Source organism: Phragmites australis, chromosome 7 (genome assembly GCF_958298935.1).
Source record: "Phragmites australis chromosome 7, lpPhrAust1.1, whole genome shotgun sequence".
In the NCBI taxonomy this organism is placed as follows: Eukaryota; Viridiplantae; Streptophyta; class Magnoliopsida; order Poales; family Poaceae; genus Phragmites; species Phragmites australis.
Window position 1 is genome coordinate 31166219 of NC_084927.1, and position 17388 is coordinate 31183606.

The window sequence follows — 17388 nt, forward strand, 5'->3', positions numbered from 1 at the left end:
AGACTAGAACAAGTACGATCTGAACATAGGATCGTATTGCAAGTTTGCAACATGCCCCCAGCCTAGATAGACAAACAGTACAGCGGATCATTTCCCAGCTAAAAGTTTTGTTCCACTTGTCGATGAACTTTATACACTTATTTTTGGAGTTGCTTTTGCTAACAGAAAGATCGTGGGACTATTGAACGGTGATGTGTATCTCCAACAAAGAGCAGAAATGTAATCCGATCGTATTCATCCTCGTCGGCAACCACAAGCAGGCATTCCATATACATATACCAAGGTGCACAAGCACAACGCACCAGGAGCAAGATCCTACAGTTCTGGGACAGAAGGGCACCTACTCCTCAGGCCTAAAATTAGAGGTGATCTGCTTGCTCTCCCGCTACTTCCACTACAACACGAAAACACACTAGGCTATGCCATCTCCACAGCCTAAGGTTCATCCATAGAGGACACCGGCAGGTCGCTAGCGGGAGCAGGCCTTCGGGGCTCCATCTTGGCAACAACCTCTGCCACGACCAGCCTCGACAGCAGCAGCCCCGCGACGAGGGCCGACGCCATCAGCATTGTGAACACGGCGCTCCAGCTCTTGGCAGAAATGTACCCCGTCAGCAGCGGGCCGACCGCGGCGCCGATCGACCCCGTGCCGTCTATGATCGCCGTGACGGTGGCCAGCGCGCGGGAGTTGCCGTTCAGGGAGCTGTGCGTGCCGAGGTCCGCGGAGACGGCCGTGGTGATCAGCGCGTAGGGCCCGTTCACCAGCATCCCGGTGACGAACATGAGGGCGATGTTCCAGATCAGCGAGACGCTGCCGTATATTCGGTAGAAAAAGAGCGCCGGTATCGCGGAGAAGGTGAAGCTCGCGGCCGTCAGTGCCCGGGCGTCGAGGTGGTCGGAGATGTGGCCGGCGAGGATGCCGCCAACAACGCCACCCACGTCGAACAGAGTTGATAGTACCCCAGCTGAGGAGTCTGACAAATACTGTCCACCTATGGCTGAAAAATGGAACAGATTGGATGCCAGTATAAATATTGTAATGCTAATGAGCTCTAGTACTTGGAACCTGTAGTTCAATGCACTAAAACTATTTAATTTTATATGATCGTTGCATGTGTATATCATGACACTGAATTCAGTCAGAATTAATTATCACACCGGAACTAGTCAACAAATTCTAGTTTCTCTATTCAGAGTCTAATGTGAGAATACAACAACATACTCAAAGCATAAGTTTCTAAATTATCCAGGTAGAACTATATTGCCACACACTAGCAAATGACATCGACAATTCTGAGTCTGAGTCGCTTTCTTTCATGGTTGGTTTAACTCAAATACTGAACGGTACCTGGAAAGAGCTTATAATTTTCAATTGCCAATCTGCTTTGACATTATGTGATATCTAAAGCACACATCCCACCAAATGGCTACATCATATCAATATTGTTTTTAAGTTCGGGTGTCAAATAATGCTTTCTGAGCACCATAGTAAAAGGGTTCATTTGGTAGAAGCCAAAAAAAGAAACACTGAACTAATTGCATACATATAACTGGACGAACCTGTGTGGCTGATATAAAAGGGAAGCCAATACAGAAATGTATAAGCCACAAGCTTGCAGAAGAAAAGGCAGAGAGCAAAAGGAGCTACACCAGGAATTATCCACGCCTCAATAAATCCAACTGCCTTTTCTTTTACATCTAAGCGTCCTTCCAACAAAGGGGCGTCCATGTCATTCTTTTCAGTGTCCTTCAAGTGGAGATCCAACTCAATTCCAATCACATCAGGACTAACAGGCAAGAACAGAAACACTGTGAGCCCAACTAGTGAAATCATGATACCAGGCACCGCGAAGGACCAAGACCATCCAAACTTCAACATTGCAGCAGCAATTAAAGAGCCAGATATGTTTCCTACAGATGTATGAGCATTCCAAATTCCCATTATTAGTCCTCTCTTGCTCTTCCCAAACCAATTACCAATTACTGCAACCACTGAAGGCCATCCAGAAGACTGAAACAAGCCAGCAATCATCTGCATGCCCAAAAAGTAGTAGAAGTTGTGTATATTGAACCAGTATCCAGCTCCAAAAGCAGCAGTGAACAATCCAGTGCCGATCATTCCGATAGTCAGCAGGATCCTTAGATCCACTCGATCGCCCAAATGGCCAGCAAAGAACATGCCAAATGAATATACACCAAGAAAAGCCAAATCAATCTCGCCAAGCAACGCGGTTCCATCTTCATCATTGAACGGAGCCCAACCACTAGAGAGAGTCATATTGTTCTCTGCGCCTTTTAACTTTTCAAGATACAGATGACTGGGCCAGTGCAACATACCTAGGTTTGTCTTAGGATCAAGAACACTCTTAACAATGCTTGTAGTTTTTCTAGTGGCATGATAGCTAGCATATGATAAGAATGTCAGTACTAATACAAGAGCCTGGCATGATCTGAAAGAGAGAGGACTCCCCCGGACATTCTCAAAAAGCTGAATTCCCAGGGGCTTTTTGCTACGCATTTTGTTTCTCTGTTCACTTGAGGAGCCCATGAATGAACCTGAATTGATTTCTGCGCAAAGATAACTCAAGCCACGGAGAAGGCCAGCCAATATTATGCTATTTGCCTTACTGGTGAAGGTATTGTCTGGAAAGGTCAAACAGAGCAGACATCAGAACCATCCACAAGAGTATAAGACCATAAGAGTTGGCACAAAGGGGAAACTTCCAGAGCATAGTTGTTCAGCACAAAATTAACAAGAGCGACAACTACAATTATTATTATGTAATACAAAGTAATCCCATGACAGTAAGGAAAATAAGCTGGTCATAATTTTGTAACCAAATGAACAACATATGCAATTTTTTTATATGTTGGGTGGGATGTTGTGATATCCATGATGAGTTTTTTTTTTCTTCTTTTCAGAAACGGGACCCACACTCATCCATTTGCACAGAGGAAATGAACGAGCGCCCGGGGGGGGGGAGCGCCGGGGATCGAACCCGGGTCGCCCCCCTGGGAGCTGCCTCCAGGGACCAGTCGGGTCCGGCAGCCCCCCTATCCATGATGAGTTCTAAATCACCAATTCTTTTAATTGAACCGTCATTGACATCAGAATAAGCATATCCTAAAGTCAAGTAATCTTCAGTTATAATGAAACAAATTGCATGGGCAAGAAGCAATCGAAACAGAGTATCAAACACTACCCATCAGATAAGTAGGTAAAACAACCAATATCTAAATATTTGTCTGCAATAATTTGACAGTACAACAGTTTCTTGATACAGCGAACAGAAATTAAGGTAAAATGGGGGAAAAGTCTCAATAAGTGGGAAAAATTTATGCCAAACATCTATATGAATATCAAAATCAAAACAGAGATTCGATCAAGGCTTCTACCATGATAGCCTGAAGGCACCAATCCACCGTAGAATCACCAAAAGAGAAGGGGAAGGAGCGAGCTTTTCCAACTAAATTGAACGAATTGATAGTGGCATGAGCTAAATAGGCAGAAAATGCGAACAAAATCCCTTGAACTATAGATTTATCTCACCTCCAGTTCAGGAAGGAACAAAAAGGCATGCTACCTACCTATCTATCATGCTACCTCCAGCTCGAATTGTAGTATTGCTTTTTCGACAACGGGTCGTGTAGTTGTCGAAAAAGCAATACTACACGACCCGTTGTCGAAAAAGCAATACTACACCATCAATCTTGCAAGCAAGCAAAGAAAGCCCGCACGCGAAAGCAACCACAGGATCGCACTCTTCAGAGATAAGCAGGGATACAATCAAAATCAAACCAGGTTGCCGCCAACTCGCAAGGGAAAGAAGGCCGGCGATCCGTTAGCTCTCATCTCACCGGTAACGGGAACAACCGTTCTTAGGAGGCAGGTAAAGGAACGGAATTGCAAGGTTGCACTGAACAATGGATGCAATTACCTTTCAATCTAGGAGAAGTGTCCGCCGCCTCTGTCCTTGAAGTTGTCCGAGGGAACAGCAGTTGTTCTTGACCGCTCGGAGCCGTGAGGGAGGCGCGTGCGGGGCGCGGACCGCGGAGGGCAGCTTTCTGGGGCGCCTCGGCCGTGACCTCCAAAGCGTCACTGGTCTTATTTAATAGAGCTTTTTTGCCTGGCCGTGGTGAACCCAAGCTTGTCTCTGGTTCGGCTCCTTCCCCGGTGAGGTTCAAGATTCCTTAAAGGCTAGAGTTACAGGGTAAGGTCTATTCGGTACATTTTCGACTCTAATTTTTTTTAATTAGTTATCTTTAACTTTAAAAATTTTGGAGCTGAAGTTGTCGGTAAATTAATAAAATTTGGTTGAGTCATATCTTATATTATATTATATTATTTTTATAAAAAAAAGAGTCACCACGTTCGTTCTTAAAGTCACAAAATTATTATATTAATTAGAAAAAAAAAGATCTAAATCACTCATTGTAATAAATATCTAACGGTCAAGATTAAACCGAAGAGCACATATCAAAATCAAATATAATTAATAAATAGCTAAATTCAGAAACCAAAGAGTTTAAATAGTTAATTTCAGAATTAAAAATTATAAAAAAATTAGCAATTTGGTTTCCATATAGTTTGGAAAGCAAAATATCCCAATAAAGAATCTAAATAAAATAAAATTAATAATAATTAACATTGGGGTTATAATAGAAAAATAAAGATCCATATCAAATATAGCCTTATAAAAACAAATTAATATAAAAATTGAATACCTAAATAAATAGTCAATATAAAATATAATTAATCAATAGCTAAAATTCATAATAAAAAATAAAAAATAAAATTATTAGTAAGATAATATATTAAGAAGCACCATGTAACTCAAGATTATCATATCAAATAGGCATCAGGCAAGGCACCATAGGTAGACAAAGTAAACCTATTTTAATTTTTGTTAAACTGTCTGCTCTGGCTCGCTTGTGCAACCCGGCCAAGACAGGCCACGGCTAGCCTCGATAGCAATTGAGCCAAGCTAGCCCAACACTCAAGCTAGGCCAACTCGGGCTCCACCATGGGCGGGCCTACCTACACTGCTAAAAATAATTTTAGAGGTGGGTGATAACCTATTTACAGAGACGCTTAACCACCCACCTCTGATCGAAGTCCTGTGAAAATAGACGATTTTCATAAGCGCAAAAGAATCTGTACGTAAAAACCGATTACTAGAGGCGTTTTACTTAAAGAACTACCTATGGTAATTCACATTTGCACAGTTGATTCCTTAAGCGGATCGAATCTAATAGTTGGTCTTGAATCGACGTTTTTAGGCCCGAAAAAAGGAAAAAAATATTTTGGCCTGGCCAGCCACCCCTACAAGTCACAAGTCACACGATTTTTTTTGCGCAAAATATACACGTGTGCGGTTCGTGGCACTCGAACCTAAGACCTTTCAGTTCATGTGATACATCCTTATCATCCTACTACATAAGTACTAGTGCTACTAATAGCATATTTAATCATTTTGATCTCTTATGTCTAAAACTTTAAATAATTATTTAGACATCTAAATGACTTCAAATGAAAAGGTTTTAAACTAGAAAGTTGTAGATTTTATCGAGGGTTATAATTTTAATATAAAGTTTATCCTCATCTGACTTTGTATAAAAAAGTTACGTATTTTTTTTAAATAAACTGTCATTTATTATCAAAGACGGTTCACATAAGAAACAACATATATTAATCATCTCATTTTCAGAGATGGTTCACATAAGAAATCATATTTGAAAATAGTCTTTTACACGGATGATTCATTATGTGAACTGTTTGTTATAATCATCTCATTTCCAAAGGTGATTCACATAAGAAACTGCATCTGAAAATCATATCATTAACCGCCTCTAAAAATCATATCATTACCATAAGAGACTATTGTAAGAATTCACCAGTGGTAATTTATTTTCACATGTGACCCAAAACCGCAGGGGCCCTCGCCAACTACTCAGAAGATTTATTATATGAACCGCCTGTAAAAAGACATTATGGATATTCTGAAAAAATAGTTTTTTATAGTGCTACTTTGTCCTAAGTCCAGCCTAACCGAGCCAATGGGACCCACAATGCACTGTAGAATGGGCCCCGTATCACTGTTCAGTGGATCCCACTTATGAATAGTACCATTTTCTAATTTTCCATTTTAATTCTAGGTTAAATCTTCTAGGAGTTCTAACTTCTCTGTTCTGACTCCAATTCTGACGATTATTTCACCTAAATTCATCTAAATTCGAGATACATGTTTCTATCATAGGGTAATATCCATTAGGGATCATTTGGTATTCTATTTGGTGTTGGTTGATTCTTCTCTAGTGTATATCGTTGTTGATCGTAATCATATTTACAGAATCAAAAGATTTTGCGGAGAACCTGAAGGATCCTGACTTCGACCAAGGGTTAGAAGACAACTTCAGATAAGGCAAGTCATATCTTCTTGATCATTTTGAATCCATGTTTTCAATAATCTAATTGATCAACTTGAAACTTGACTTATCATCGCATGTGCCATGTATTATGCTATTTCAACTGCATGCAGTAGTTAAATGCTATCAAATTGTGGTCATGCCTTAAACATCATTATCTAGAATATATATCACCCTATTCATTGCTAAATGAAGATGCATGCTCCGTCCTTATAAGCACCAAATCATGGACTACCATTCTAAGCCACCCCAGTGTAATCATACATCATGTATAAGAAGGACTTGAGTTTTTTTTATCTCCCGATCAAGCTGGACTCTTACTAGGAGGGTCGGGTGGGCAATGAGAATACAAGCATATGTCAGATGCTTTGCGAGGGTGTTATTGAACCAGATTATTTACAAAAGTCCAGGTGGTACCTAACATCCCTTATGGGTGTTATTGAACTAGACTCTTTACAAATATCCCGGTGGTACCTTGACATCCTTTACGTAGGTCTGGTGCACTTGGAGTATCTTGTAGTATAATTCGGCAAGGAAAGGTGATTGAAACGTCTAGGTATGTTTTGTTCTTCCACTTACAATGGTTAGAGGCTAAGCATATCGTGTGGGTACAGTGTACAACCTCTGCAGAGTGTAAATCTATTCGAATAGCTGTATCCACGGTTATAGACATGCAAAGCAATAACCTCACTTGGTTAGACTCGAGGAGTGCATGCATATCTTTGACGAGTGAGTGCGTGGACTAGATGTCCATGTGATGAGATTGTTGTCTTAGTCCGACAAAAGCCGTGTGGTACTAGAGGTATACTAAATATAATGATAGAGCCTGCGGAACGAGGTGTAGCCCCTCCTAGGACCGAAAACCCTCAGATACACCTTGAAGTAGTATAAGACGCTGGGTACATTTCGTACTTATTCTTACTATCATTCAGATAAGGAAGCTGATACCGACTTCGCTAAGGATGGAGACATGGATGAGAAGTAGTTTAGTAGTCATGTTCATACTATAGCTACCTTTGGCTTGAGGTAGATGTTTCATTGTGCTTTTGATGGCTGTTAGGTCAGATTTGTAATGTATAATATGATTTAAAGATTTTTTATACTCTGTAATTATAATGCTTTTATGTAAGAAGTATGATTGTGATGTCATAATTATTGTACTATACATATCAGTTACTTGATCCAAAAACTAATACTGGGGGCATAGGAGATCTTAGGAACGAGAAGGCACTTGAATCCAGTTAGCACGGTTTTGCCGCAGTAGATGGGGATAAGGCTGAGGTCAGTAAGGCAGGTTGAGGTCGATGCAGAGGATGTTGCCAAATATATTATTAAAGTATTTTTTAAGATAAATTTATTATGTTATTTTTAAGTATTATAACTTAATATATAAAAAATAATTTGTATCTTAAATTTAAAATAATTGACTACATAGAACTAAAACGATATTTATTTTGAATTGAAGGGAGTATCTTTTACTCCATAAATTAATCCCCACATCATCGTGTAAATGCAAGGAATATTATATTGATGCACGATGTATTGGTTGGCACTCATTTCGAGCACCTACAATTGCATGAACTATGGACTAACTGGTCCTTTTTTTATGAACAACAAACTGGTGTGTGAAGCAAATGAGGTTGTTCCTTGTTCACACCGGGGGTGATGGCATGCACCTAATTTTGCCGTTCCGGCTTATATTCCTGGTGCCAGTTGAAAGCTAAGAATAGAGAATAGAGAGAATATAGCCGGTGGATATTCTCTGGGAGACGGATATTCCCCAAGCTAAACGCCTCCTAATCGGATCTTTTGCTTAACAGCTGTAGGCAGGCCCGGCCCTAGGGCAGGGCAACAACGCCCTTGGGCCCCAAGCAGCCAGGGGCCCATCATGTGTAGACCATCATATACTCATATATGTACAAGTATTATACCAGGCTAAATCGAGGAGCTAGGTAGCCTCCAGCCTGAGATCAGGAAGGATCAAGAAGCTACGACTCGCTAGCTCTCTTCTGAATTAATAAATAATTTTGTGCTTTGAGAGACATGAGCCCTTAGGTCATATGTGGTATTCCTCCTCTCCCCTCTACAAACTAAGAAGGTCATCGAAGTTATTTATTTATTTTAGTTACTGTGAAAGTCGATGGTTCCTTAAAAAGCTGTTTGAGTTTCGAAAATAAAGTTTACTTATTAGATCAGCTCAGAAAGAATGAAGTGAATGATAATGAATAAAAAATATTTCACTAAATTTGTAGGTTTATAAATGTAGATGATGGTTCTTCATTATAATGCTTTAGCTAATACATTTCCTCTACAAGTATTCTATCAATAATAATATGTGTAACTGCTTTTTTAGTCTTCTTACGAAGCAAATGGCCGCAAAGTAAAATACTCACCCAGCCTAGCAGGGTTTGAGGATTCCATCCTACTTAATAAGAAACCTGGGACATTCTCTTTTCTGTCTTCATTTTTTTTATGTTACAATATTTTTTCAAAACTTATCGCTAATATCGATATGTTTGTGATTGTTATTGATGAGTGATTAGTCTATTTGATGTACTTTATAGAGCTAAATATTAGTTTTTCTAAAAAGTTTTTTCCGTACCAGAGCAAAAGGCCTTCACTTTTATTTCGCCCCAGGGCACCCTTCGGAACCGGCCCTGGCTGCAGGGCCCTCGCAAACCTACGATATTGTGGCTATGCGCGTGTGCCTTTTATTCTATTGCCAACCAAATTGTAGTTACCAGCTCCAATGATGTTGTGGGTGACATAGGCGAGAAAGTTCCAAAAGCAACTAGGTTCTTCGATCCCTACCCAATAAGCCGCAGGTAACCGTAAATGCAAGTCGAAGGCAGCGGTAATTGGACAGAGCAAGAAACAGGCTATGAACTGTTGATACGCGAAAGCTGCAAATATGGCCTAAATTTTGGGAACGAACCTTGCTGAAGATCACCTCTCTCTGGTTGATGTCAATCGGAGCTGAGCAGTTGACGCGCGAAGGCCGTGACGACGTGCCTGCACATGAGCGGTGAGACGAAGAGAATCGATTGAGGAGCATGCGCGCATGCACGCATAATTGCAAGCGTCCAAGGGAAACGATCGGTGACGCGAGATGAAGAGAGAGGAGAGGTACCTTCGTCCGTCCAGGAGCACCATTGCTGGGACTGGGAGAGAGAAACGGACAAACAGAAGAGGGAAGAAACCTGTTTTGCCTATTTATGTACCGGGAAATAGTAGCGACGGATGGCTGTATCGGTTTATTTATGCACAGTACAGCTGCTAAAACTATTTGCTCCCGCTCCAAATATGAAGCAGTTTCTCAAGAAACTTGTGGAACATTACACATGCTAAGATGTACGTTTGGAAAATGAGCTTATCCTCTGAAAAATGTGACGGACTATCATGGCACGTTTCAGGCTATCGCTCCTGAATATTCTAGGTTCGGTCACGCACAGCGACCGCCTCGCGCTGCAACGACCGATCCGTCAAATTGATTATTGCTGATCACGTCGAACTGGTGAGGCAGCGCGTTAGGCGACACGGGCGCAGCAATCACGCGCCGAACCTGCCGGGCCGACGACGCGGCGTGTCCAACCAACCACTGGTTCGGTCGGATTTTGCGCGCGGAGACGCGCGTGTCCCGGTCGCCTCCCTCCCGGCCGGACATCCTGCCACGGCAGGCCGGGAGCAGGGACACCTGGCCCTGGCCTCGAGGAGAGGCGCGCGAGCTCCCGGCCGGGCTGCCTGCCCCTCGGCGGCCACACGTTTTCCAGGCGTTCCGTGGGCGCAGGGTCCGCGCATGGAGAGCGACAGGGGCGCGCCGAAGGGGCCGGCAACTCTTGGACGAGAGCGCGTACGGCGACGTCGCGGTTTTATCCGAGATGGCTCGCCCGCGCACATCAGTAGCTCGTGGCGGGCGCTGCTGAAGCTGTCGGCCTCAGCTTTCTCAGGCGAGGGCGGGTGGCTCGGCAGGCGAAAGGCGCGGGGCAACGGTGCGTCGCGCTGGTAGAAAGCAGATTCGGCGCTGTGACCGCGACCGACGTCCGACCGAGCGGGCAAATACCGTGCCAGGCAGTTCGGTTGACGGAAGGGGCGTAGCACCGTCCTGTCTCAGCCAAGGTGTGGCGCGGCATCAGTAATAGTGTCAGTAGTTCGGCACATGATAACCGACTTCTCATCAGATTGAATTCAACCATCTCGTTCCATCGATGAGTGGATCAATCCACCATTCCACAAGATCCACACACCATGGCACCACACAGGCGACCTCATTGGTTGTTGGGTGCCTACCAGCTCAACCATGTCATACCTAGATAAACTTGAGCATTTAATGAATCACCGATTATGACCGGGGAATTTCGAATCCAAACATTCCTTTCTTATTAGCTACAGCTAGCTAAAGTTTCTGTAAGTTACAACATATCTTAAATAAAAGAAAGTCTTATGCGAACGGACAAGGGGTTCAGTGGTAAGTCACCAAGGAGGTGTCGAACCGGCGAGAGCTCGAGACCCGTCTCGCACACGCCCCATTTAAAACCTCCAATGAAGATCTCAAGGTGAAGATCCGGTTGTAAAATAAAAAATAAAATATAAAATATAAAAGAAAGTCTTATATACTATCCGTTGATTTATATCATAGTTTTATTCAAATGTGCAACTTTACTACTATAACCCACTCTTCATAAAAGTGCTTACATGCCATATCCAAGAAAAAAAAAAGAGTCCATGCAAGATCCTAGCAGAAGAAGGGCTTATCCACCACTAGATAAAGTTGGCCGCCCAAGGTGCGTCGGCGGCCGAAGAGCAAGAATAGATCTGGAATCAGCCACCGGCGATATTTTCGGCCGGCCCACAGGCCGCAATGACACAGCCCATAGCACACTGGCCTGCACAGAATAGACCTGGAATCGGCCACCGGTGCACCGTAGTCGTCCTGGACTCGAGTGAGTCGATTCACGTTTGTGGTTCGCCTCCTCCTCCCATCCCGCCGGCTGTCGCGGCGCCTCCCTCGGCGCTCAGGCCTCCGCGACTCCACCCCTCCCGGTGCCGGTTGTCGGATAGGGGACCGGCCGAGACCTTGCTCGTCGGATCCGCGGGCATCCTCCCCTGCTGGGTCGTCGTCGGCTTGACCGCTCGAATCGGCCGAATCGACTTCTGCTGCATGGATCCGCCCACCTAGGCCCTGAGGTCGACTCTCGGCAACAACATCATCATTCATCAAGGATTCAAGGTGCTTGCTTGCATCCCCCTATTTGCAGCCGCATGACTGCCTCTCTGATTCACTGATTCAGACATTGAGTGATTGCTCTCTCTTCTCTTCCTCGGTTTCTTTTCACATGTCTCCGATGACGACAAGCAGCCAAAACGACGTTGGCATCAAGGTAGGTAGCATGAACGGCGGTGGACAGTGCGGAGCGGAGAGAGGGCGCACTGAGGCAGGCAGCAAGAATCGAAGCAAACTCGAAGGCAACGGCAGGCGACCGACGATGGCTTGCAGGGAAGGGGGAATGGTCACCGGAGATGGCACCAGGTCTGGCCGGAGGAGGCACGGATCCGCGGGATCTCACTGGCGCCCCTATCAACGGGGCAAGGGAAGCTGAGGCAAGTCAGTCGACGTGATGTGAGGGCACAGGAGAGAGGGCGATGGTTGGCGGGATCCGTGGGTCACCAAGGTAGTGGTCAGGTTCATCCATCCGCCTGCATGGGAGGGAGGGAGAGGCGCCAACGACGATGCAAAAAGTAAGGGAGAGGCCGATGGTGGCTATAAAAAAATTATCGCCCAAAAAAAATTATAAAAAAATCGATAAACATGATAATCCTTTTTATTGACGGGGCCGTTAAATTTACTTATCGGTCAAAATTTTCGATAATTTTTGAATTTGGTGTCTTTTGATTCCCGGATCCAACACGCGAGCAATAAAACGTCAAGCCGCAGATCGCCAGACCACCCCTTCAATCCTAATTCATTTATGTGTTATTTTTTTATATAAAAATGATTTGGATGCAATCTATGTGATTTTCTAGGTAAATTGAGCTCTTTTTTCTTTCTAATTTTGTCTGAAATTTTTGGTCTACCGTCAATGCGATAGAGTTCCGATAAATCTGATAATTCTGTTTATCACTAATCTCCGATAAATTTTTATTATCGATAAATTTTTTTAAGTTGGCTAGAGAGGGAGAAGAAGGGAGTGAATTAAGATTGCCCATTGGAGAGGTATGTTAGGATCTATAGCTGACATGTACAATAATTGTATAGCTAGTAAGCTGACTACGCTATTGGAGATGATGACGCAAGATGATTGTGAATTGTGAAGTCGTTCCTCAAAAATACAATCTATTTTAGCCCAATACAATCGAGCCCAGGCTTGTTGGGTTGTGTCGGGCTTTTCAAGTCCTGGCGCGAAGACCGGTCCAGCCCAGCAGATGGACGGATCTGCTCTGATTTTATTTTATTTCACCCCAAATTAGTGCAATCCTGAAATTTCTTCCTCACAGTCTGTCCTCTGCGTGCCCCACCATCGCCTCTTTCCACCAGAACCTCCTCGAGAGGCGTCGTCCCCGGCCGGGAGTGGAAGTCCATCCGCACCTGGGTTAATGTCTTCTTCTTTTGGTAAGTAAACCCTAGCTTGCTTGGATGGATTGTCAGAGAGTTCGTTTCGTCCGTGGGGATCTTGCTCTTCTTTGTTTGTACTGTGAGCAATCAAATCCAAACCCTAAGTTCTATCGAATCCATCCAGTTGCGGATTTGTTTGCTGCGCTTCCCCAATTGATCTAATACATCCATCGGTGGTTCGATCTTCTTCAGTGCGCACGGTCGATCTCAGTTGATACGATAGGATTTGATTCCCGAGGTCTCCGTGCAGTTTTTGGGTTGTGTCCACGTTAGGGCTAAATTTCGTTCCTCATTTGTACTGAAGTGCAAACCAAATTAAAAAGACTGAATATAGATAGGGTTTAATTAAATAATTCACTTCAGACAAAAACATAACAATAGTTTGGAGTTTGGACAAGCATGCTGTACATTAGAATATTCACTAGCAAAATTTCCTTTGTTCTTACTTTCATGATGCTCTGTTTCCATTCTGTTTTACTAGCGCTGTACCTTATTAAAAATTTTGGCAGTCCCTGTCCTGCCACTATAAAGTAGGCTTAGCTGATCATCTGGTTCAATAAAGAAGGGACTAAGGCTATGCATAAGCTGTAAAAGGACGAAAAGCAACATCTAAGCTTCTCTTTCAAGGCCTAGTTTTGGAGCTCTTGCTGCTGCTGGGTACACTTGGCCAAGATCATGGTGAGTTCATTTCATCTACTGTTGAGTATCTTCTGCGTAGTTAATATTCAATATTATAATTCCCAAGTTGTTTTCTCTTCTTATGTTCTTCAATTGTCATTTGTATTATTTCTCATATGGTGCCACTTTACAGGCAAGCCTTGCTGATTCTTTTCTAGCTGATCTTGATGAACTGTCAGACAATGAAGCCTATCCTGTGAGTTGATTTGTATTACTGTCATGTAACCAGATATTTAATTATGTATTTTTGGAGGATTTATTAACCTATTGTCAAAATTTTCAGGAAGAAGATAATGCTGAGGCAGCGGGTATGGACGAGGATGGCGATGATGATATGCCTGACCTCGAGTCTCTTAATTATGATGATCTTGATAGTGTCTCAAAGCTGCAGAAGACACAACGCTATAATGACATAATGCAAGTATGTGATCAAACTCATTCCCCAATTTCTTGAAGATGGTTTTCCTCTTTTATATATATTTGGCTTGTGATTTGTTTAAATTGCAAACATAAATTTGCATTAATGTGGTTGGAGAGAAAATGTATAATTATCTTAGGTCACACAATGTTTTGCACCAGAGAATTGTTTACTTATTTAACATGTATCTTGTCCAAGCATTGATGCATGTGTCTGGAGTGTTAATAAAGATCTTTGACTATACTTCATGTCGCAATGTTTTGCTTAAAAAATATGATCCTGTCAATATTTGAGTATGTACATCACAGAAGTCTTATTCTTCCGATGCGTGACATTAGGCATCTTCATTTATTTGTTTGTAGAAAGTAGAAGATGCACTTCAGAAAGGCACTGACTTCTCCAATCAAGGTTCCATCCTGGAGGAGGATCCAGAGTACCAGCTTATTGTTGATTGCAATGCTTTATCAGTAGATATTGAGAATGAGATCATCATAATCCATAATTTCATACGTGACAAGTATAGGTTGAAGTTTCCTGAACTGGAATCTCTTGTTCATCATCCGATCGATTATGCCCGTGTTGTCAAGAAGATTGGAAATGAGATGGATTTAACACTTGTAGATCTGGAAGGGCTTTTACCTTCTGCAATTATAATGGTTGTCTCAGTGACAGCATCAACTACAAGTGGGAAGCCTCTTTCTGAGGAGAATTTAGAAAAAACCATAGGAGCATGTGACAGAGCCCTTACTCTCGATGCTGCAAAGAAGAAAGTGCTTGATTTTGTAGAGAGCAGAATGGGTTACATTGCACCAAACCTTTCTGCAATTGTTGGCAGTGCTGTTGCCTCGAAACTAATGGGAACTGCTGGTGGTTTGGGAGCACTTGCAAAAATGCCTGCTTGTAATGTTCAGCTACTTGGCGCAAAGAAGAAAAATCTTGCTGGATTTTCTACTGCCACATCTCAGTTTCGTGTTGGTTATCTTGAACAAACTGAAGTATTTCAGAGCACCCCTCCAGCTCTGAGGACTCGTGCTTGCAGACTTATTGCTGCAAAATCAACTCTGGCAGCAAGGATTGATTCAATTAGAGGTGATCCAACTGGAAAAGCTGGGCGGAACTTGTTAGAAGAAATTCGTAAGAAGATCGAGAAGTGGCAAGAACCACCTCCTGCAAAGCTTCCAAAGCCACTTCCTGTTCCGGACTCTGAGCCTAAAAAGAAAAGAGGGGGTCGTCGGCTTCGAAAAATGAAAGAAAGGTAGCTGTTCTAAGCTTTCAGGCAGATTATATATATTGAACAATGTTGTGCGTACTTTTTTATTTAATTAGTTGTTTATTTCTCTTCTGTGAAACTCTATTCTGCAGATATGCACAGACGGATATGATGAAGCTTGCAAACAGAATGCAGTTTGGGATTCCAGAGGAGAGCTCATTAGGTCAGTTATTATTGATATGACTGTTTTATTGTCATTTTTGTGTTTAGTTTCAGCTTGTCTTAAGCTGGGAAAAATTACCTTTTTGACACAATCACATTTTGATGCATCAGGTGATGGCTTGGGGGAAGGTTATGGCATGCTCGGACAGGCAGGAAATGGCAAGCTACGTGTCTCAGCTGGACAAAGCAAACTTGCTGCTAAAGTGGCCAAAAAGTATCCTATCTTCATTCTTTCTCCTGCATGATATTTAGCATCCTTTTGTTTGTTGCCATGTTATATTAATTATATTATAGCAATAAACATGGCACTACTTTTCAACACCTACATGAGATGGTATCTAGTGCAAAATGTTCTTTCCGATTTTCTGTTTTAAGTCCGTACTGAGAAAATGTTGCTAAAGCACTGGATTTTGGATATCCTCCATTGTAAGATATCAAGGCGCACAGCAGAAGAAATGTTTTTTTTGTAGCTTTCTACTTATAATTTCCTATATGATTCATAGAGCTTGATGCTTTCAATGTATTGCCTCATCCCATCCTCATGGTCAAGTGGTTCTTTACACAAATTTTAGGAAAGTCAGATGCTGCATGCATTCTGTATAAGAGGCACAATGACTATGAACCAGTTCCAGTAGCCCAGTATTATTGTGTCCTCTCATAAATTTATTACATTACTACACAATGTTGCTTCTATTTGAAATGTTGATGTCTTCCACAGTACTCGAACCTCACTTTGAATGTATGTTGCCTTCTAATATCAGATTCAAGGAGAAGAGCTATGGTAGCAGCGGTGCAACTTCAGGACTGACGTCTAGTTTGGCATTTACACCAGTTCAGGTGAGATCTTGTTTCTTGAGTTGTCTGCTTGTCTTGTTGTGGGTCTGTTTTGACTTGTTCATGTTTTAGGACTTAGAAAAGGTTGCACAACACATTATTGTGTCCTATCTTGGTTCACTGTTGGATAGCTCCTATGTTCGACTTGAAGTCTCTAATTAACCCTATATTTAGTTACCATGATTGTGTTTAAGCACCTTCTACTGATGTTTATCGCTAGACCACACTAGGTTCTTATGCTTTTTAGCATCATTAAAGTTGCTTTGATAGCCCTGCTTTGTTTACTTTCCAAGATTTAACTTACACAGAAAGGTCCCTGCCATCACTTTATCATTGTGATGTTAATATTTTCTCGTGCAGGGAATAGAGTTGTCAAATCCGCAGGCCCAAGGAAACCTGCTTGGAGGTGGAACTCAAAGCACCTACTTTTCTGAGACCGGCACATTTTCAAAGATCAGAAGGACCCAATAGAGACTGCTATCTTCGACACAACCATCACATCGCATCACATTTGCCCCGCACATTTTTTGTAATCCTTTGGATGCACTGACAAAAACCCAGCTTGTAATGCTCTGAATCTTGTTTTTGAACTGAACACAAACTCCAGAGATACTTATGATAGCATTACAGTGTTATTAGCCATGCTTCCAGTGGATGTTTGCAACCTTAGCCGAGGTTGAACATACAAGTTTAGTTGGGAGATATCTGATGTTGGTTTTATATTATTGTCCTTGATCCTTATAAACCAAATAATACATGTTCAAAAGTACATATATTTTGCTTTAAAAATAACTATTTTTCATTTCATGGTTTCTACTGTCCAATCTTAGGCAACGCTGGCTGCTTTTTAGTTTTTTTTTTAAGCCGGCTGCTTTTTAGTTTGGTAGTGTCGTCGTTCAGCGTATGACCATTGCTCCATACGATATACGCTGTACATATCTTCTCAAGAAAAGAAACCTATTCGAAGTGTAAAAAAAGAGGTTCCGCCCT

The 17388-nt window shown here is 42.4% G+C and overlaps 2 protein-coding genes across 6 annotated transcripts; one reads left to right on the forward strand and one right to left on the reverse strand.

The window, feature by feature from the left end:
- Positions 1 to 257: 257 nt before the first annotated feature.
- Positions 258 to 4096, reverse strand: LOC133924728 (putative glycerol-3-phosphate transporter 1). 3 transcript variants are annotated; one of them, XM_062370391.1, is made up of 4 exons: positions 3939 to 4096; positions 3397 to 3467; positions 1561 to 2643; positions 258 to 998 (listed from the first exon to the last, which is right to left on the reverse strand). In XM_062370391.1, the coding sequence occupies exons 3-4, from the start codon at positions 2546 to 2548 to the stop codon at positions 436 to 438; spliced, it is 1551 nt and encodes a 516-aa protein (XP_062226375.1). In that variant the 5' UTR covers positions 2549 to 2643; positions 3397 to 3467; positions 3939 to 4096; the 3' UTR covers positions 258 to 435. The 3 variants fall into 3 exon arrangements, with proteins under 3 accessions (XP_062226375.1, XP_062226376.1, XP_062226374.1); XM_062370392.1 differs by lacking the exon at positions 3939 to 4096 and adding an exon at positions 3589 to 3605; XM_062370390.1 differs by lacking the exon at positions 3397 to 3467 and having other exon boundaries at positions 262 to 998.
- Positions 4097 to 12900: 8804 nt separating this feature from the next.
- Positions 12901 to 17123, forward strand: LOC133924729 (U4/U6 small nuclear ribonucleoprotein Prp31 homolog). Of its 3 annotated transcripts, none has more exons than XM_062370394.1 (9): positions 12901 to 13033; positions 13546 to 13714; positions 13848 to 13910; positions 13998 to 14135; positions 14495 to 15387; positions 15495 to 15565; positions 15676 to 15778; positions 16326 to 16401; positions 16759 to 17123. In XM_062370394.1, the coding sequence occupies exons 2-9, from the start codon at positions 13712 to 13714 to the stop codon at positions 16867 to 16869; spliced, it is 1458 nt and encodes a 485-aa protein (XP_062226378.1). In that variant the 5' UTR covers positions 12901 to 13033; positions 13546 to 13711; the 3' UTR covers positions 16870 to 17123. The 3 variants fall into 3 exon arrangements, with proteins under 3 accessions (XP_062226378.1, XP_062226380.1, XP_062226379.1); XM_062370395.1 differs by having other exon boundaries at positions 12910 to 13033; positions 13599 to 13714; XM_062370396.1 differs by lacking the exons at positions 16326 to 16401; positions 16759 to 17123 and adding an exon at positions 16068 to 16302.
- Positions 17124 to 17388: the final 265 nt, after the last annotated feature.